General features: G+C 49.2%; 1 protein-coding gene across 1 annotated transcript; it reads right to left on the minus strand.

The window, feature by feature from the left end:
* Positions 1-1,834: 1,834 nt before the first annotated feature.
* On the minus strand, positions 1,835-19,501 carry LOC140532100 (SUN domain-containing protein 2-like). The gene is made up of 17 exons (XM_072650643.1): positions 19,371-19,501; positions 18,494-18,693; positions 17,803-17,937; positions 17,458-17,553; positions 17,094-17,187; positions 15,532-15,628; positions 14,792-14,887; positions 6,108-6,359; positions 5,876-5,953; positions 5,091-5,134; positions 4,574-4,739; positions 4,038-4,259; positions 3,772-3,856; positions 3,447-3,562; positions 3,128-3,295; positions 2,192-2,284; positions 1,835-1,948 (listed from the first exon to the last, which is right to left on the minus strand). The coding sequence occupies exons 1-17, from the start codon at positions 19,499-19,501 to the stop codon at positions 1,835-1,837; spliced, it is 2,187 nt and encodes a 728-aa protein (XP_072506744.1).
* Between the last annotated feature and the right edge of the window lie 1,970 nt (positions 19,502-21,471).

Consider the following 21,471-nt stretch of genomic DNA (forward strand, 5'->3'; position numbering starts at 1 on the left):
CGGCTGGCAGTTTGTGATGTGTTTAACCCTTGCTGGAGCTGTCAAAGGCATGCTGGTGACCCCTTGTTGAGAAGGCTGTAGAGTATATTCTTTCTTTACACCTGAGTTGAAGTGAATAGCAATGCTCAGATAAAGTGTCTGCTGGGTGGCAGGCCTTGTGCTAGCTATGGGGGAGACCAAGGCAGACACAAAGCTCTTTTCCTTAGAAAGCTGTCCTGCTCCTGAAAGATGGAGCAGGCACACAGAGGAATGTCTGTCTGGATAGGTGTGTGTTTATGTATGGATATGCAGACACACACAAGGAAGTATAAAACATCAATTTGGGCGCACTGAGGGAGGATTAAGACCAGGAGAGGCCTTGGGTGAGCTTTAAAGGAGCAGGCAGAAATGAGAAAGCCTCCTCTGGTTCCCTTACCCAGCTTTGCTTCTCCCAGCCCAGGCCTGGGCTTAGCTCCCTCTCGATGCCCAGGACAATCCCTCCCAGGCCTCACTCAGCAGCAAGGAAGCCGCCCTTTAACCAGGGAGTTTCTACCAGAATACCACCTTCTTTTCCCCACTACTCCAAGTTGGCCTCAAGAGCAACAGGTGGAGAAGGAGAAGCCACAGATCCCAGGGAAAATTTATATTTGCATAGGCATAAATTAGAATTTGTTGATTAAAAAATCAAAGTAAAGAATTAAACAGTAGCCTTTGTGATGGGGAAGAACTAAGACCCCATCTGTAGGTTCCTATGCAGGGCTGCTCAGACGCCAGCTTCCTGGTAAGCGAACAGAAGCAGAGGGAGCAAACTGGGTTGAGGGCCAGCTAGGGTCAGCCTGCCACTGTCTGCTGGTGACCCCCAAAGCCTGCAGATGAGTGAGTGCCCCTGCTTGCTTCAGGGACCAGTGGCCAGCCCTGTGGTGTGAAGGCCTGCCTTCCCTCCTACAGTAAAAGGCAGGAAGGATGGCAATGTCACTGTGAGGATCCGTGCCTGACAGCCTGCCCCCCACCCCAAGCTGGAGCTGGAGTGAATATCACCCTGGGCCCCAGGGGGAGGAAGCCAGAAATGAAGCCCGTAGCTTTTCTGTCTGATAACAAAGAACAAAGAGATCTATGTATAAATATAAATATCTATCTATATACATAATACAATCGGCCCGCAGGGCCAAAGAATTTGCCCTTCCCCTCCCATCCCAGCCTTAACTCCAAAAAACTAACCCCAACTCTATCCCAATAAACTTAACACCAGGGAATTGTGGCCAGTCCCAGATACTTCAGATTTCAAAGACTGCCCCCATCATGCCCCATGGTAAAGAGAACTATGCATGCTACCATGGACGGGAGCTTTAGCCACCTGCTGGGGCATGCCCAAGACAGACTGTCTACCAGTCTGCCCTTTGGAACTGCCCAAGTTGTCATGCCCTCAATAAACCAAGTTCTTTGACCTAGACTCTTGGGCAAGGTAAGCTAAGGTGGCCTAAGCTGTGGTTCTGAGTGCTGCTGAGCATAATAAGGCCCTCATGATGTCTTGACTCACACCTTCAACATATCATACATAGCTGTGTATACACCTCCTGAGGGCAGGCAGGGCCTGGTAGGGAGCTGGGCCACCTGACCCTCAAGAGGATGGGGAGTGAAACAAATAGCTGAGCTGGTGATCTCCTCTCCATCAGAGAGGGCAGGGTGGGGCCAAACTGCTCCATGGTGGTAGGCTCCCACCTTGTATCTCTCCCAGAAGCCACAGTGGCCATAAGGGATGAAGTGTGGGAGAGGGCGAGAAAGTGGGATGAAGTGCTTGCTGGGGGAGGGGAGGGGCTGAAGGGGGAAAGAGGGGAAAGGCCCTGGGGGGGAGAGGCTAATTGGCAGGCTTCCCATGGACCCGGAAGCGGTAAATGCAGGTGTACTCAGGGTGACCCCAGTTGCTTAAGATCCGAAGTTCGACCACCTGGTATGGGGCTGTGTCATTGCCCTGTGGGAAGAGGAGACTGGGGTCAGGAAGGCTCGTGATCCCTTGGTGGACATCCTGACCCCAGAGCCCGTCCCCCCCAGGCCTTCTTCAGTGGCTGAATGTTATCCCTCAGGTTGCTATCAGAACCATGGGGTCCTGGCTCAAACTGCAGCTCCTAGCAAAGCCACAGCATCCCCATGGCTGGTGAACTAGCCTTCAAGAGCACCAGCCTCCCTGGGACACTGTGGGGCCAGCCCTCCATACCTGAAAGTGGAAGGTCTGAATGGACTCCCCAGCATTATCATAGGTAAAGTGCCCGAGGGCCACCCCTTCCGACTGTGAATCTTCATTTAGCCCCTACAGAGAAGGAAAAGCAAAGGGAAGGGATGGATGGATGGATGGATGGATGGATGGATGGATGGATGGATGGATGGGAGGGGGTTAGAGGAAAGGTCATGCTGTTAGGACATGAATCCAGATCAATCCAGGGAGGCAAAGGAAGGGGAGGTTGTGGAGGAGGAGGTGGAAGAGGAGGAGGAAGGGGGTGTAGGGGGGGATACATTGGGGAGAGTAAAGGGGAGAAAGCAAAAGCCACCATGATGTCTCCTTCTTTGGTCCCCTCACCTTCCAGCATCTCTCACTAACTCAGTAGACAGATCCTTTTCCCTCCAAGCCCCTGGCCTCCTTCTCTGCCTCTTCCCCTAAGCTGCTGAATGGCTTGGGACACACAATTTAATTGTAGGTGCCTCAGTTTCTTCATCTATCAGGATTTAGGTCCTGAAGCATCCTGTTCCCCTACACGTTTCTTCTTCTCCTCTGGCTCCACTTTTTTCACCCACATCCTCCTTATGAGGACATTCCAACTCTGCCCTAAGGAGGTGACTGTAGGGAATGGTGCTCATCATCCCCACTCAGCTCCCCCATGGGACACCTGGCCATGGAGGCACCCATGTATAAAGGAGTTGTATAAAAGGACCCTGAGACAGCATTGAAATCTTGACTGCTGTCAGCTGTCCTCTTCTGGCTTCTCTCTAAGAAGAGGGGGAGCAGGGAAAGGGCTGGTTGTGGAGTCCAGAGACCAGCCTCAATATCCCAGCTGTAAAATGGGCACATCCTTCCATTCCTCACCTCACAATGCTGCTGTTAAGAAATGGCTGTCAGGCATACGGGAATGGAGAGCTGCAAGGCTCAGATACTCACCAAGATGACAAAATCCTTGGGGGCGCTAGGGATGTTGCTGATGGGAGACAGGGCTTTGGGTACATGCTCCAAGGTGACAGCAGTGAGGTGGATGCGGGCAGATAATCGAACCACAGCAAAGCCCTGGGGGCCCCGGAATGCCCAGCAGTTGCCAGGGTAAACATCTGGCTGTGGGCAGAAGACAAGTCAGGTGACAAGTCAGGTGGGCAGCCAATGGAATAGATTTCCATTGTGTAATCCTCCCACCTTGAGAGCCCAGCCCCCACAGAAGGTGGGAGATGGCAGAGAGCCAAGCTGGGGGCCCTTTGTTCTGTCATACCTGGAGGATGGCTCTTGGGGACTGGAAATAGTACCACAAGGGGATGCCAAACAGACTGAGAAGGGCCGTCTTGGTATCATAGGTCTCTGAGCAGCGGCTACTGATGATGCTGGCCCCTGAAAGAACAAGAGGGAGAGAAGTGAGGTGGGGGCAGCTGAGGGCTGGCAGGACACAGAGGTAGTCCTGAAGATGAGGGGTCACTGCCAGGGCATCAGCCCTTCAACTGCCCCGTCCCATAAGGGGCATCATGAGTTTTTAATTCCTGCTGTCCCTTAATGGGCAACCATCATGTCCCCAGCCCTCTGGCTTTCTACAGGCTACCTACCTGAGGACTCCAGGGCATAATCCACTAGCCCAATGCGGTCTTCACTGTATCTCTTCAGGGCCTCATTCACAATCTGGTGCACATCCTAAAAGACAGGCATGGATGGACTCATGGGCCTAGCTGCCTGCAGAACTGGCCCAGCCCTTTCACCAGAGGGCCACGTGTGCTACCTGCTCTGCCAGGGCTTCCCCTTCCTTCCCTGGAGGCTCCTCTCAGGGCAAACCCATGACCTCCGACAGGCAGACAGGGAATGGGGCAGGCCTCACCTCCTCTGTGACCCCAGTCACTCCTTCCTTGTGAAGGGTCAGCCTCAGGCTGGCAGCAGCTTCACTGGCAGATTTGACCTGCCCTTCTGCCACCTGAGTGAGGATTCTGTGCTCCAGGTCCCGAAGTTGGGCCTGTACCTCCTCCAGCTGAAGAAGCCCAGCCTTAGCGCCCTTGTCTCGAAGAAGGTACTGACTGATCCAGGCTGGGAACTGAGACTCCACCTAGAAACCACCAGAGACCATCCACAAAACAGTAGAGGTAAGGAAGAAAGAGGGCCGGGACAGGGGACCTGGGGAGGGGGTGTCTAGAAAGACTCTGAGAGCTCAGAGCCTATGCATGTCTTCCTGGTGCCAGGGAAGGGACGGCTGTGAACCAAGTGACTGGCATTTTTCCACTGCTTTCAGGTCTACCAAAAAAGATCTCATTGGACCCCAGTGGACACCTTAGAGGGTTGGGTCTCCCTGGGCAGATGCTCAGGCAGCCCACCTTGGAGAGAGGGGCACATGTGGTCTAAGTGGTGGACTGGAGGACTCACATCACTGCGCAGGGCTGCCATCTTCTGTGGCCAAAGGTCTACTTCCTCTGCCACTGCAGCCTGTCTCTGGCTCAGGGCTGCCAGTTCCTGTCTCAGGCCAGCCAGCTGGGCCTCCAGTGGACCCATAGCCTTTAATATGTTTTCCTGGAGGGCTTCTTGGGCCAAACTAGACAGTGACAAAAGGAAAAGGGAAGGGCAGCCACTGGCTAGTGACACAGGATAGAGTCAAGCAGAACCACTATCAAAGGGAAAGAACAGAACCAGAGATCTGGGTGCAAGTCTTCCCTGACATTTACTCCCTGTGTGACCCTGGCCAAGTCATTTCCCTCCCAGGCCTCAGGACCCTCATCTGCTCTCTGAGGTCCTTACCAGCTGGGATTAATCCTATGGACATGCTAACCCAAGTATTCTGGCTCTACTGACACCCCCCCAGAGAATCTCAGTGGTGCTTTCTCTGGTCTAGTTTTCTAGCCTTCCTTCCCTCCTCTTCTCTTTGCCAGTTAGTTTGGGGCCTTACCTCTGCCATTCAGATTTTAGCTGGAGCACCCAGCTTTCCAGCTCCTGTAAGGAAGATGATGGCACAATGAGACTGATGAAAACACCAAACCACACTCTGGGGACTCATTGTCTCCTCTGGGTGGACCCTCTGTCTGCTAAGGAGGATCTGAGTCTCTGCAAACTGTTGGGCTCCAGAAATCTTGACCTTGAGTTTGGGCTAGACCTTTCAAAGACTGGACTCCTCTCTTATCATCCCACCAAGAGGAGGCATCTGACAGAGACCCCAACTCAGCTGAGATTAGGCATGAACCACTTTCCCTAGAGTGGTGAGGTCACTTCTCAGTCCCTGAAAAGAGTTTCAAACTCAGCTGTTGAGTTACAGTCTTCTCATTGACAATCTTATCCCTCCCTAGTCTTCATGCATGGATGTGCTCAGTACAGGAAAGGGGTTCCAGAAAGGAGCTACAGGAGGAGGCTTAGGTTGCTTTAGATCAGTAAGCTCTCTGCTTATCCTTCGGACAAGGGGATCCAGAGTCCTCAGACAGGAGCTCTCAGGGACAATGAGTCAATCGAATATGCTCCCATACAAGTATGGAATCTGGCCAGAAACCTGTAAGCAAGTGTTAGGTCTACTGACAGCAGCACCAACATTTCCAGCTACAAGTGACCTCCCCCAAGACGTCTCTGCCCCCTCTCCCCCCCTCCCCGCACCCTTTCCCCCGCCCCCCCCCCCCCCCCCCCCCCCCCCCCCGCCCTCCATCCCCTGTGTCTCTGCCTCCAGAACCGTCAGAGCTTCTGGATTACCTGGGATGCCTGAGAAATCTTCTTTAGAACATTATCCAAATCTTGCCGATGTTCTGCCCTGAGGGTGGTGAGTGCTTCCTGGAGACCACAAAAAAGGAGACAGGCGTTCAACAAGACCCAGAGAACTTGGCAGGTCCTGCCAAGCCCAGAGTGCTGCCTCACCTCAAGACCTCTATGCCTTCCACTAGCTGGGCTTGCCGACCTGGTCTTCTTAGCAGAGCGTTCTCCTCACCTGGATGTGGGCAGTGGTGTCCCTACGGAAGTCCTTCTTCAGGGTGGGTTCCCATTGGCTCATCAGGCCCTCCAGGAGAGTTGAAATATCCTCGTGGCTCAGGCTTTTTCCACCTCCATTCCCACTGGCTCCCTGCAGCTCCAGCAACTCCAGCCTGATGGCCTCCTTCTGCCAACGTGCAGAGTATTCAGAAGCCAGAGTTTCCAGCCGCCTTTCTAGGGCATGAACCTTGGACAGGACATGCTGTTCAGCCTTGGGAACAAGGAGGAAAACACACAAAGATGAAAAGTCTCTTAGGAGGAGGAACAAGGAGCACTGGGCATTTGTTAAGCACCACTGTGTGCCCGAGGTGGGGCTGAGTGCTGAGAACACAAGGACCAAGAAGGAAACCTTTCTTGTGTACGAAGAACTTCCATTTGAATGGAGGAGACAAGGACATTAAAAGCCACCAGGTCGTTTAACTGCTGTCGGCAGATTTCTTCATTTCACACTTACGCTATTTACAAAAACGTAAGCATTGTTGGTCTCCGCCTGAGAATGGAAGTTCCTGGTCAATGGGAATGGTTTCATTTTGTGTACCTGTGTCCCCTAGGCCGGGACCCGGCACTGAGGAAGTGCTTAATAAATACATGTGGGTTGACAGGCTGACTGGAAGAAAGAGCACCAGAATGAATTCTCAGCATGGGGGCAGCCATTTGGGTAGGGTCACCGAGTGTGAAAGGAGTACAGAAGACCAATGAGGCTAAGGCTGGAAAGACAGGGTGGGGCTGTTTTCCTCTGGGGGGCAAAGGGGAGGCCCTGCCATTGACTGAGGAGGGAAGTCACTTGGTCTGCTCTGTTCTTAAGGAAAGTTCCTTTGAGAGCAGAGTGCAGAACAGACTGGAGGCAGGGAGGCCACTCAGGACACTGCGGCAGTGAGCCAGGAGAGTGATGAGGGAGGGCCAGGGTCACCAGGGTCGAAATGTCGAAGAAGCTGAGAGAGCTCAGGGCAAAAAGCCAGGTCAGAGACCTCCCCAAGAGGTACAAAGGAGGCTAAGCATGCAGAAGGTCCCCTCCCCACCAACCACACAGCACAGGGGCAGAACCAAGAGAACAGAGGGAGGGTGGGCATTTTTGATGAGCCCAGCCCACCTCCTCTCTAACCATCTAGATAATGTGCCAGACCACATTCTCATGAGGAAAGCCAAGAAAACATCCCTGTGCGTCATTTCTCCAGCCCAGGGAAGCTTAAGAAATAAGAGAGCTGTGGACACTGAGGTGGGGGCTGGCCAGGAGCCCAACATAATGGCAGCCAGGACAGTGGGAAGCATTTCATTGCCCAAGGATGGTAAAAGGGCTAGAACTGAATCCCTGAGCAGGAGCAGATCCCAGGCTATCCTGGGAGCATGAAGGGGGCCAAATGACTCTTCTAGGCTACAGACGTAGGGCTGAGAGGAGCAGTTATGAGTGAGCGAGGCCCTAGCTGAGCACTGATCAAGAAAGGGGTTCTGCAAAGAGGTTCTGGACCTGAGCCCCAGAGCACAGCTGGGGACTCAATGTTCACTTTTAGTCCTGCAGTGGGATACCTCGGGTAGGAGACCCAGACGCAAGAAGAGTCAATAAGTTCGGTCCCTCTGAACCTGCAGAACCTCAAAGTGTGCTAACAATGACTGAGTCCAATAACATTCTACAGAAACTCCAGCACCCGCAAGCCAGAAGACCTAAACCTGAGTCAGGAACTTGCACAACTCAGACAAGAATAGCAGTGAACAGATATCACCACTATGGAAGCACTGAAAGTTTGCGGACTGAACTAAGAAAGCCCAGAGGTGAGCTGAGCCCAATGCCAACATCAAGTTCATAGTCAAGAAATAGGCTGGAAGAATGAGTAAACAAAACTGAACCTGACCACAAAGGGCTACTATGGCTCAAGACAGAAAGACAGAAGAAGCCAATGACTTGAAGATATCTTTAAGCAAATCCTCCAAGAAAAAGGGTAGATTGGATAAGAGTTGAACAAGAATTCCTAGAAGAGTTAAAGAATGAGATAAAAATGAACAAAAAGTGATTTTAAGAGTGGAAGAGGAAAAATTTTTAAAAAGCGGTACAAGAAAGATATGAGAAAAGAATGAATAATTAGTAAAAGAGGCACAAAAATACTGAATTCCTTAAAAATTAGAACTGAGCAAATAGAAGCTAATAACTCTAGGAGACAACAACAAAAAATAAAATCAATTCAAGAGAAAATGTATAGGATCTCATACAAAACTCCAATGACCTAGAAATGGATTGAGGAGAGAGAATTGGAGAGTCATTTGTCTATCCAAAAGCCAGGAACAAAAAAGGAGCTCAACATAATATTTTAAGATATTACAAAGGAAAATGCCCAGATGTGTTAGAATCAGAGGGCAAAGTAGAACTTGAAACCACAAATCATTTCCTGAAAGAAACCCCTACGTGAAAACTCCCAGCAACTGTTCTAAATCCAGAACTGCCAGGTCAAGGAGAAAATTCTGCAAATAGCCAGAGAGAAATAATCCAGTACTGTCAGGACACATGAGATTTAGAAGCTTCCACATTAAAGGAGTACAGGGCTTGGGATATCATATTCTGGAGTGGAAAAGATCTAGGATTAGAGCCCACAATAAGATTAAACTACCCAGCAAAACTGTGTATCGTCCTACAGGGGAATAAGGACCCTTCCTGAAATAGAGAACTTTCAAGCATTCCTGATGAAAAGACCAGAGCAGAATAGAAAATTTGACATTCAAACACAGAACTCAGGAGAAGAATAATAAGGTGAACATGAGTGAGAAATCACAAGTCACTAAAAAAGGGCAAATTGTTTAGATCCCTTGTGTGGCAAGATGATACATGTAACCACTTCAGAATTTTATGATCACCACGGGTCCTAGAAGCAGTCTAAATAGATAGCGACCTGAATGACTGTATTATGTTGTGAGGATCTCAAAAGAATGGAAGGGTGGAGAAGAGAAATGCACTGGAAGGTTGTGGGGAAGGAGAGAAAGAATGGGGAAAGTTATCTCATAAATGGGGTGCACTAGAAAGAGTTTATACAATGGGAGGGACAGAAGAGGGGAACAGGCAACACGAACCTTATTCTCATCTGAACTGGTTGAAAGAGGGAAGAATACACATACACACACAATGAGATGGAGAGATTCATTTTACGCAAGGAGAAGTAGGAGGAAAAGCGTCTAAGAGAAAGGTGAGGGGGAGGGAAGAATGACGGGATAGATTAAGGGAGGCAAAGGTCAGAAACAAAAGACTACTGAAGAAGGGACAGAGTAAAAAACAAAAGGATGAGTGTAAAAGAATAGCATGGAAAAAAATATACATTTAATGAACACAACTGTGAATGGGAATGGGATGAACTCACTCATAAAATGGAAGAATACAGTTGAATGGATTAGAAACCAGAATCCAACAATATGTTATTTACAAGAAATATGCTTGAAACAGAAAGATACACAAATAGAGGAGTTGGAGAAAAAGAATGGATCTTACAGAATGGATCCTAAAGAATGGATGAGTCAAAGAACAAATCATAGAAATGGTTAACAATTTCATGGTGACAATGACATAACTAAATTTTGGGGATGCAGTCAATGCAGGACTTAGAGGGAAATGTATATTTTCAAATGCTTACATCAATCAAAGAGACAAAGAAACAGATTAAAGAATTAGACATGCAACTAAAATATTTAGAAAACCAACAGATTAATCCCTTCCCAATTAAACACCAAAATTAAAATCTTGAATCGATAGAAAGATGAACGAAATTGAAAGAACAAAACCCCAATGAACTAATAAATAAAACTATAAGCTTTGAGAAAAACAATTAAATAGATAAATCCTTGGCTAATTTAATTTTTACAAAAGAAAACCAAATTATTACATCAGAAAATGAAAACAGTGAATTTACAATCTATGAAGAGAAAATAAAAGTAATTACTAGGAGCTTTGTTGCCCAACTACATGCCAATAATAAAAATGAAAATCTAAATGAAATGAATTTTACAAATATAAATAGTCCTGTTTAACAGAGCCCTTAAATAACCCCATCTTAGAAAAAGGAACGAAACAAGCTATAAATGATCTCTCTAAGAAAAAACCCCAGGACTAAATCAAATTTTTCCAAATGATTAAAAAGTAATCAATTCCAACACTAAATAAACGATTTGAAAAACAGGTAAAGATAGAATCTTATCAAATTCTTTCTATGACAAAAATATAATCTTGATACCCAAACCAAGGAGAGTCACGTCTCCCCAAGAAAGGGAACTATAGATCAATTTCCTTAATGAATATTGATGAAAAATATTAAATGCTAAGAAAGGAGATTACAGGAATATATCACAAAGATATATTGTGACACTGTGACCAAGCTGGATTGATACCAAGAAGTTGGGCCTGGGTCAATTATTAGGAAAACTATAAATGTAACTGATTATATCAATAACATAAACAACAAATTTATATGATTTCAACAGGTGCAGACAAAGCTTTTGACAAAATGCCTCATCCCTGTTGAAAAACACTAGAAAGCACAGGAATAAATGGAGTCTTCTTTAAAATAAGTATTATCTAACTAAAACCAAGAGCAAGCATGATATGTAATGGGGATAAGCCTTCCCAGTAAGATCACGGTAAAGGAAGAAAGTCCATTGCCAACCATTGCTATTCAGTGTTGTACCAGTTACAGCAACTGCTAGATATAGCAATAAGGCAGAAAAGAAACTGAAGGGAAAAAACTGCAATGAGGAACCAAAACTATCTCTTTTGGTAGATGATACAATGGTTTACCAAGAGAACCCTAGAGAGTCATCTAAAAAACCAGTTTAAAACAAAACCAGTTCAAACAATTACTTAAAGAAAGTTGGAAGCCCATCAAAACCATCAGCATTTCTATATATTAATCAAGAAAATCCAGCAGGAAGAGATAGAAAGAGAAATTCCATTGAAAATAACTGTATACAATTGTATACTGTATACAACCTGAGAGTTTGCCTGCCAAGACACACACAGGAACTATATGAACACAATTACAAAACATTCTTCATACGTAGAGATCTCAACAGTTGGAGATGTACTCACTCCTCGTGGGTAGGTCAAGCCAGTAGCATAAAAATGATAAAACTACCTAAATTAACTTATTCAGTGCCATACCAACTGAACCACTAAGAAAGTTCTTTGGTAGCAAAGAACTCATTGACAGAGGAGTGGCTTATGGATACAAGGAAATATGACTATGCTGTACGAAGCCACAACTCTGCTTAATTAGAAGACTTACATGAACTGGGGAAAAGTGGAATAAATGAATGAGGAGAACAAGAAAACAAGCACCACAGACAACCATGGAAATGGAAAGAACAGACATGACCCATGAGGATCTTCTTCCCTTCCCGTCCTGGCTAGGGTGGGAAATACTGGCAGGGAACCTGCATCTAATGCTGGGCTCGCCTGCTGTGTTCTGCTGAACTTTTCTTCCCCTTTTTGGTTTATTCTTTTGCTTAAGGGCTGGCTCTGTGGGAGGGCAAAATGGGAAGGATACACTGAGCAAGGTGGGTCACATGAAAGCAAAAGCTAGAGACAAGTCTTCAAAGTCAGTGGGATGTGTGCGTGTGTGTGTGTGTGTGTGTGTGTGTGTGTGTGTGTGTGTGTGTAAAGATGTACCTAATTCAAAATGATTTTCACTAGTAGATCACACAAGCTTTGCAGGGTTTTTCCAAATTCCTTGCTTCTCTTTCTGAGAAGACACACTGGGAAAGGTAGGTTAAGTAAAAACCAATGATATCAAGAAAACTTTTGGAAACACACAACACGATGAGGAGACATGAAAATGGTTTTCAGACTTTGTGGACATGGACAGGGTTAGAGTTGCTTTGCTTGTCCTGGCAAGGTAGAAGTTGTGGCACATTTCAGAGGCAGGAACAGCTTCCTAACAAGGTGAGTCACTGAGAGGGGAAGGAGCTGCCTCAAGAATTTGGGGGCCTCCACTCTCAGGAGTGAGCTGAAGAGGGAGGCTGAGGGCCCTTCCTGATGTTTGCCGTTTCACGGGGCCACTGTTTGTATCCTTTAGTCACCACCCTCTTCTTCTCTTGCGCCAGTGGCCTATTTTCAGATCCAGTGTTGCCTTTGGTTTCTTTGCTTGCCAAGAGCCGCTGGTCTCTGACGGAGGCAGCCTCTAGGATTGCTGGCCTTCTCACTGGAATGCGATGTTTTGGGGCAGCAGTCAAACATCCTTAGGAAACGATGCTATGAGTCAGTGTTCCTTTTGCCGTGCCTGAGTGGTTGACACATCTGAAGAGGAAGGACTGGAGCTGTTGGAGCTGTACGGTATGTTTTTTCCCCTTTTGTCCCCCTTTCTTCTAACTTGCTGGATTTTGACCTTTGTGGGGCCCAGTCACTGATCTGGTCCTTGATGCTGAAATGATTCGTGTAACCAGCATTTCTCATTCCGTGAAGATGGTCCTTTGGTTTCGTTGTGACATCTTTTGGTGCTGATCATGTATCCTGTGCCTGGGGACTTTCTTACTGACAAATAATAGTTGTGTCTTCTTCCCTTGCACGTTGTTTTGTGGACTTAGTACAAGGACAGCCAACAAACACTGATACACTCCCACTAAGTGTAACAGGCTATGCCGAGTGTTGGGGTCACAAGGACAAAATGATCTTCTCAGCTTCCTCCTGGACTTCCTTTGCCCTCTGTTGCCTTATGCTCATTTGGAATAGCAACTATGGGGTTTTTTAGTTGCCTTTAAAAATGTGATGAAATCTAATCCTTGAGGCTGATTTGCCTCCTCCAAATTCTTCTGCCTGTGAGTGATCATTCCACTGATTGTTTTCCCCCCCACATCTGAAAAAAAAACTCCTTGCAGCTGACATGAGAAGTCAGACAAATCAAATTCTGACACTGGCTGTGTCCAAAATCGTGGACCTCATTGTGCATCTGACATCCAGCACCTCATCTGTTGCTGTTTCTAGAGCCATGTCCTTTATCCCACCACTCCATGTCACCCCTCAGATTACACTGGAATAATGTCAACCACTTAGACTGTGGTTGGACTGTGTGAGGACTGAGGGAGACCAAGTACTCTTTGTCCTTCTCTGAGGTCCCCTGACCTCTGTCCACAAACAGAAGGTGGCTGCAGAAGGCAAAGGTTGTTTGGTCTTTTTATCTGCTTCCCAAGTCATCATGACTCCCCAAATCCAATCACCTGGTGGCCAAGCTTCTGGTGGGCAGACACCAGGATCTGCACACAGCCTTCAAGTCTTCCCAGCTTGATCAACTCTGATAGTCTGGGCTCTGCTACCAATTTCTGGAGACCCCCCCCCCTCCAGAATCACTTCACTGTGTGACAAGGTGTTAGGGAAGGCCTTTTGGGGGAGGCAACTATGATTTCAGTTGAAGGCAGCGGGGGAACGCGGGAGGCTGAGTCTTGAGAGGTTGGCATTGAACTGCCCCAGGTCCCAAAGCTAGCAAGTGGCAAAGCTCAAACTTGAGCCCAGGTTTTCTGACCCTGGCTCCCCAGGGATCTGCATATCCAAGGTGAGAGAGTCTCCTAATGCTGCTTGTGAGTGGCCCTGGTGCAAAGATTGATGAGTTTGGAGATGGAAATCCATGGATAAATCGAGGTTACTAAGTGAAGGCTTCATTATAGCCTGGATTTATATTCTCATCTCTTGCCCCACAGCACAGACCATTAAGAAGAGACTGTCACCACTGAGATGAATGACCTATCTTCTGCATGACACACACTTGGCACCCAAACAGCAAAGACAAAGAAATGGAAACTACTGGCTTGCCCCCGAACTGGGCAAGAGCTGAATAAATTATGGTGTAAGGATTGAATACAACCGTGCTCTAAGAAACAATGAAATAGGTGGTATTGAGAGAAACCTGAGAAGACTTTGTATGAACTGGTGCAGAGCAGAGTGAGAAGAACCACAAAGAAGCAACTTTGAAAGACTTTAGAACTCTGATCGATGCAGTGACCAAGTACTTTTCTGGAAAATGACCCAACTTCTGACGGAGAGATGGCCTCAGGAGGCAGAAGGAGACATAGATCTTTTAGACATGGCCAAAAAGGGACTGGTTTGCTTAACTCTGCACATTTGTTACAAGTGGTTTGCTTTTCATTTTTCTGAATGGGTGGGAGAGGGAGAAGGGAAATAAAACAGACTTTTGTTCATTACAAAATGGAAACAAAAGCAGCTTCCTCTGGCTAATCCTGCTTCCCCCTCCTCTGATGCCTCATAGTGCTGCAGAGCTGTTTCAAAGACAGCGCTAGGAGAGGACACCACCTGGAAGATCCTGCCAGGCCAGAACTGTCTTCAAAGATGGTATGGTAATAGTCTGTATGGCTGCCATAGAAGAAACAGCATAGCCAACTCCCTCTACTGCTTCACTCCCATCTGTCCTGGTAGATCTCCATTGTACCTAGTTGTTTCCTCATGACTCGGGGACTCCTTCAGGGCAGGGACTGTGGGCTTGTTTGTTTGGGTTTGAATTCTTTCTTTGAATTCCCATCCCTTAGCACAGTGCCTGACACACAGTAGGCCACACTTAAGAAATGGTAGTGGACTGAGTGATTCTGGGGTTGATTGGAACAGACTTGGTTGTGAGCAGACTGTCTGCCTGTCCTGCACAAAGTGTTCCTGGCACTCACCCAGGCACTCACCTGGAAATATGGGGTGGATTCTCCTGCTTCCCACACCTCCTCTCTCCTGTTGCTGCCCTTTGCTGCCCACCAGGACAGCATAGCAGGGTGGAATGTCTGTAGTCCATAGGGGTAAAAATACCAAGCACCTAGCACATGGGAGGAAAGGCTAATGAAGGCAGAGGCTGAGGCACCAGAAGGGAAACATGTCCAGGATGAGGACCTACACCTGGACTGTGTCTGGCAGTGTCACATCCACATGGGCTCAGACCCTGGCCCAAGGAAGGTGCATGCATTATGGGCCCCATGATCTGGAAGGCAAGACCCTTCAGGAAAGGCATCTCTCATGATCCTTTCAGGAGTCATTACACACTTTTGGATTATGAGAAAAATGAGGGACAAGAAGCAGCTGGGGAGAGGACATGGAGAAGTCCTGCCTCCTGGTCCCAAGCCTGGTCCACATACAGCCCTGTCTCTTCTGGAGGATCAGAGTGCTTTCAGGAGATGCCAGCTGAATAGAGGTCCTGGTAACTGACAGCTTGTGGTGTCACCATTCCCAAGCTGGGCTTCATCTCATAGTAGGGGGTAAGTGATGTCATGGTTCCTGAACAGAGTACAGCTCTTTTGGGACCATCCAGGGAGGACCACCCTGTCCATTCTCCCCAGTGAGAAGGGGCAAAGGCCTCCAGAGCTGGCATTGGCTGTGTCCTGCCCAGCTAACCCATTCATTGTGGACTCAGCTCTTCTACCAGTTCCCCCACCCTCAAGTGCCTTGACAGTGACCACTGAGGGGGCAGATCAAACACCCATGTAAAGCCAGCACTGTCATAGTAGGCATGCAGCATGAGTCTGGGAGGCCTGCATACAGAAGATGCACAAGAAAGGCTTGTGGGATTGGATCAAGAGGAGGAGACACAGGCCGTCTATCCCATTTCAGGCACAAGAACTTTCCCATACAAGGCCTGGGTCCCTTTTCCCCTAAAGGCTAAAGGCTCCCCTTCAAAGCTCTGTCTTCCAGACTTGCGTTCAGCAGCCCTGCCCCCAAGCCCTTGTCTGTCTGGGCTGGCAGGGTGCCCTGGGGACTCAGCAAGGCTCACCGTAAGCCAGCGAAGCCAGAAGCAACAGCATCAAGAGAAGCAGAAACAACTTCTTCAGAGTTGAAAAGCTCCTGGATTTCATGGGGATGAAGGAGGAGACATTAGTGCCTGGTCTTCCCCACCAGATTCCTGTGCGACCCTCCCTGAGCTGCTGAGGAAACCAACAAAGGGTGTGCCCCCACCCTGGGACAGCTACGATGGGGAGCTCTGGGCTTTTATGGACAGCCCTCGAGGTCAAGTGGAAGGAGAAAATTTGACCTTGGTCAAATGTGTGAATGTTGTTATGAAAGGTGACAGGGCTGGTGGAAGGCATCTCCCTCCCAGGGCTCTCAGGAATGTGCTTATATGCTAGTGAATTGGGCAGGCTTCTTTTGGCTAAATCATTTCAGTGCTTGTCAAATTGGGACTTGGAAGGAGTAAGCCCTGACAAGGTTGGCTAGTCTCCCTGGGCCTAGCCTGTGGCCCCAAGAATCCAGAGCTAGATAGGGAACCTGCAGCCTGGAGATCACATGTGGCACTTGAGGTCCTCAAGGGTGGCCCTTTGACTGAATCTAGACTTCCAAGAACAAATCTCCTTAAGAAAAGGATTTGTTCTGTAAAACTTGGCCTCAGTCCAAAGGTTGCACCCCAGGACCTAGAAGGCTACATGTGGCCTGGAGAGCGCAGGTTCCCTACCCCTGCTCTAGAGGCTCCTGGACACAGCCCTGGAGGCTGCCTGGAAACCTGGACATGACCCCCCACAGAGAAACTGTAAGGATGGCCTGGCTACCCGAAGGACTGGGAAGAGACTACAACCCCTGGGAGCTCAGGACTTTCCAACTGGCCAAGGTGAAGCCACCAGAGTCAGTGGAGATGAGAGGCAGGAACTACTGAGGGGACAGCTCCTCCAAGATACTCAGGAATAGAGCAGCACCTGTGCTCATGGGGATTGGCATGTGCTGGGGAAGGGTTAACAAGCAGTTCTGAAGGGGGTGAAGGCACACACAACTTGTCCCATCTTCTTCTTCAGTCTAGATACCCAGAGGAGCCCTGACTGGTAGCTGACACTCAGGAGCAGGTTCAAGCTGGTTCCAGCTGATTCCAGCACACCCCTGACCCTGACCTGACCTTCTGTCATAAGATTCATGGCACAAAAGTCTCAAAAGCTGAACTGAGCTCAAGCGTGGTGAAGCTTTTTCAAGCATGGGTTCTTTGGTTCTGGCAGAGCCCAGGGAGGCCTCACTGACCTGGTTAAGACAAAGACGTCCAGCAGGGAGGCAGCTGTGGTCAGGCGGTAGCAGGTAGTGCCCAGCCACCAGTAGAACAGGCCAAAGAGCCAACCTGTAAAAGTCCCAGCAGAGGGGTTCAAAGGCTTCGCCCTCCTATCCCAGAGTTAGCTTGCTCCCAGCCTGCCCACTCTGCAGCTGCTCCTTGAATCTCCCAAGGCTTTCTAGCTGTGCCTGGGGATCCTGCCATAAAAGCCTGTCTTCACACACTGTCCTAGGGTTAGCACCCAGGCCTGGTGTGCCCCAGCGTAGGAATGAGGAAGCTCTTATGGGCCCACAGCAGGGACTGCCCTGGGCAGTGTGCCCACCCACTCCCAGAACCCACCTGGAAAAGTGATGGCCACCCACAAGAAAGCGCCAACTTGGGAGGCAGCATTCCTTAATGAGGATGCTGAGCCAGGCTGGTCCATAAGTGTGTGCCCTGCAGGAAAGTGAAGACATGAGGAGCCACCCAGAAGGAGACACAAGTGGGCCTCAGGCATCCCCATTACCATGCTGAGGCTTGGGCCCTCCCAAACTCCAAACCCCCACCTGGAGCCAGACTGCAGAGTTCTCTATCCTTTTATCTGAAATCTATGTTCTCCCCATCCCCCCTGGATGGGGCACCCTTCAAAGTACACGGGGCAGCGTCCAGGGGATGGAGTTCCAGTAGGCAGGAAGTGCTGCCTACCTGCAGAGTCATCCTCCGAGGAGTATCCTGAGGAAGATCCATAGATATCATAGGTGACTTTGCCCTCATTCAGTCCATTGATCTTACTCTTCTCAGCACCTCCCAGGCCTCTCCTCCTCCTCACCAAGTCCCCACCTGCACAGAGCATGGAGGTGCCTGATAAGCAGGGAGCTTCAGGCTTCCAGCAACAGCAGCTGCCAGAGGTAGAACACCTGGCAGAACTTTTCAGAATTCAGACTTCCCACCCCTTTGGGGGTCTGAACCCAGAAGCCCCCCCCATGTGGTTTAGGGCAGGAATGGAGTTCTGCACAAGGGCAAAATCCGGCCCCCTTCCTATTTCTGTATGAGGTAAGAACACTTTTTATGTTTTTAAGTGTAATGGAACTTTACTGAAACATGTAAAGATGATTTTTAGCTCATTGGCTGCACAAAACCAGGTGGCCTTCTGCCTTAGGAGGCATGGTTATTGTCAGCCAGATCTGGAAAAGTGCCATCTATGGGACTGAGGGGCTTCAGGAGAATGGAAGGATCTCCCACCTGGGAGGATCCAGGGAGATGAGCCAACCTGGAGGAGTAAGGTAACTCCCAACAGACACTAGCCTCCTTAGGAATCTTTAGAAGACAGGGAGGAGCTTCCTTCCTTCTCCCCAGCCCAAGCCCTCGGGTTTGTCAAGCTCTGGCCAGAGCTCACCACCTTCACTCCAGTAGACATCGCTGTCCAGCTGATCTTGTAGGATGGAGCTTTTGTCCACCGAGGCGACCCGGGGGCCCCTGACGTAGGACTCGCTGACCACTGATTCACTGTAGTAGGTAGTGTGAGGATTGGAAGCAGGGCCCAGGTGAGGGGCTGGTGAGAGGCGTTTCACACTGCCAGATTTCCTCTTCAGAGTCCTGGGGGGCGCCAAGCATGAAGAGCAAAGGAAAGAGGGTGAAGGAGATGAAGCAGGAGAAAAACAGGGGGAGAAAGGCCTGGAGGAGGAAGAGACTTTCAAGGAGCTTCTAGGATGAAAAGAAATGATCCCCAAAGCCCTCTTCTGTTCTTATTCCTTCAACAGATGAATCCTTTATAACATTGGAACAAATCCCCAGCTCCCATGGGCCAGGCAGGGCCTCTTTCCAAATGGAACCACCATGATGAGGTACAAGAGGAGCTAAAGCCACCTGAACCTGTCTCCTCCCCCACAGGTCCATCACCCCCATGGCTTCCTATGCTCTTGCTAGGCCCTGCAGCTCACCCCAGAAACCGTGGGTACTGGGCCACATGATGGTTGTTCCCTGCCCAGCTTTAAGCCTCAGTTTCTGGCCCTCTCAATGCTCAAAGTCACCCCTCCCTAGTTCCTGTTCTCAGAGAGTGAAGGCAGCAGCAGCCCAGGTTGGGGTAGAAGGGGAAGAGACGGTGCTGGGGACAGGAAATTCTCGCATTTGTGGGGAAAGAAAGCACTAGAGTGATGTTTCCACCAAAGATGGGGGCAGGAAAGAAAGGTGCACATGGAAGCTGGCCAGGCCCTTGGCTGCCCTGAGTGGTTGTGATCTGGAAGATGACCTAGGGTCGCTGTGGAGTGGCTTACCTTAAGGGACTGTCCTTGAAGGCAGTGTGCTGACCAGCCACCAGGGAACTTCCTCCACTGCTGCTGCTGCTGCTGCCTCCATCATCATCAACATGGTAACGATGGCTCAGGCGCTGACTGCGTCGAGACATCATCAAAATCTCACTCTAGAAGTGCTAGAAATTCCTGGAAGAAGCAAAAAGTAATGAGAAGCTGTGCTTACTGACTGACTAGGTGTGATTTTCTGGGACCCCCTGAGAAGAGCCTGATGGGGGAGACGTTGAAGGGGAGGGATGGATTCCTCCAAAAGGAAAGCTGGCTGCACTGGGACAGAGAGGCGCTTTCCTAAAGAGTTTCTGAAGTGTCTCCCAGACGCTGAGGGTGGCTGCTCACCAGGGCCAAGCCTGCCAGCTTTGTGCCTGAGCTGGCCGTGACATCTTCTTGCAGGTGGCTTCCCTGGTGAAGCGCTGCCCCCACTCTCTCTCCAGCCTCCATTTGGAATGTCTCCCTTGGTGTCTTTACTGAATCTGGGGTTTTGACACTTGCCTTGGGATTGTTCTCAGGTCGCTTCACACACACACACAATTTCCTTCTCGCCATAGTTGTTAACTCTGAGGGAAAGGCCTGCTTTCCCTTCCATGTCTTTGTTTCCCCTCATCCCCAACAGCACCCAGTTCTGTGATCATTCTGGAGGGTGGATGGGGTCCAAGCTAACCATCAGATACTAACCCCACCCCTTAGGTCATGTGTTTCTTTAGTAAGAGCCCTCAATGGACAACTGGATTATTGAACTCATTTTACAAATGAGTAAACAGACAAGTGGTAAATTCTCCAGGGGTCCCCATACCACCAGGAAGAGCCTCCAAAGCAGGCCCTGGGCCTTCCTGTCCCCCAGCTCCCTCAGCTCCAACCTCACTGCCTCCTCAGGGATTTCTGAATTGTCAAGGATTGCACAAGCAAAGTTTCAGTGACAGAGGGCTGATACAAAAGGGAGGCTGTCCCAGCCTTAGGAGACATGGATGTCATGAACATGAATTAGACCACCCCTAACTCAGATTACAGACGAGACCAGGTTGTAGGGGATCTCAGCTTGGTTTCCTAGTCTATCCATGCTATAAAACCATCTCTAATATACCCAACCTTGATTTTGGAGGGCCTGTGACCTTTGCCAGAAGCTGTATTCTGGGGGTTACTGCTTTCATTTCCAAGATGCTTGCTTGGGTCGTGGGACAGAGACCCCAATGGATGTCTCTGCCAGTTGGGAGAACAAGAAGGCCTGGTTTGGCTAGCAGGGAGAGTTCCTACTAGACTTGTCCTAAAAAGCAAGAAACCACATGTCTCCCTGGCTAAGGAAGCCCATTTGGTCGACCCGTGAGCTTCTCTGAAGATGGGGTGCCCACTTGGCAAGGACAGGAAGAGGGAAATCGGCAGCAGCCAAGGCAGACAGCTGGCCTGATGTCCCTTGCTAGCTTCCACCCCCACATGGTAATCAAGTCTGCCCCACTGGAGTCTTTGAATGCCCACCCACTCGGGCATCAGCATCAGCTCTCACCCTCCCTCCCCCATGCTTGGGTGGAGTCTTTGCCCGAGGCCTCAAACAAAGCAGTACAGCTAGTAGTCAGGCTGTTGTGGATACAAACCTAACCACATCCCAGGGGAGGCCTGAAAAGGCTGTATGGGCACCCCCCAAATTGCCAAGGAAAGCCCCCGGTCTGCCAGGTAGCCTTATCTTCAGCATTCCAGTATCATAAAGACAGAGAATCTAAGCTCTTGACTATTCTGAATTCTACAGTCAAAGGGAAAAGCCAACCCTACCCTCTGTCATCATAATCTAATCCCTGCTCTGCCCTCCCCCCCTCAAAAAACCCCCATGTTTTGAACAGCACAAGGCATGGTTGCAGGCCCAGTAAAGGCAGAACTCTCTCTCTGCTACTACTTCCTATGCTGACCTACAACCATAGAATATGAGTATTGAAAGGGCCCTTGGAGATTTCAGAGGCAGTCACAGTACTGGCCCCCAATAAGGTGGCGCTCATCAAGAAGAGTCCTTTGTTTTCATGTGAGAGGATAAAAGCCCAGTTTAGAAAGATACTGCCTCATCTGCCATCACATGGTCACCAGC

The sequence above is a fragment of the Notamacropus eugenii genome, chromosome 3 (assembly GCF_028372415.1).
Source record: "Notamacropus eugenii isolate mMacEug1 chromosome 3, mMacEug1.pri_v2, whole genome shotgun sequence".
Lineage (NCBI taxonomy): Eukaryota > Metazoa > Chordata > Mammalia > Diprotodontia > Macropodidae > Notamacropus > Notamacropus eugenii.

What these genes read in the sequence shown, in the direction of transcription:
- LOC140532100 (XM_072650643.1), bottom strand. Translation starts at nt 19,501, where the DNA reads ATGTCTCGACGCAGTCAGCGCCTGAGCCATCGTTACCATGTTGATGAT. An exon ending in GGTGGCCATCACTTTTCCAG is followed by an intron (nt 17,188 to 17,457) that starts GTGGGTTCTGGG and finishes GGACTTTTACAG; the next exon opens with GTTGGCTCTTTGGCCTGTTC. An exon ending in GACGTCTTTGTCTTAACCAG is followed by an intron (nt 15,629 to 17,093) that starts GTCAGTGAGGCC and finishes TTCTGTATGCAG; the next exon opens with GCCTCCCAGACTCATGCTGC.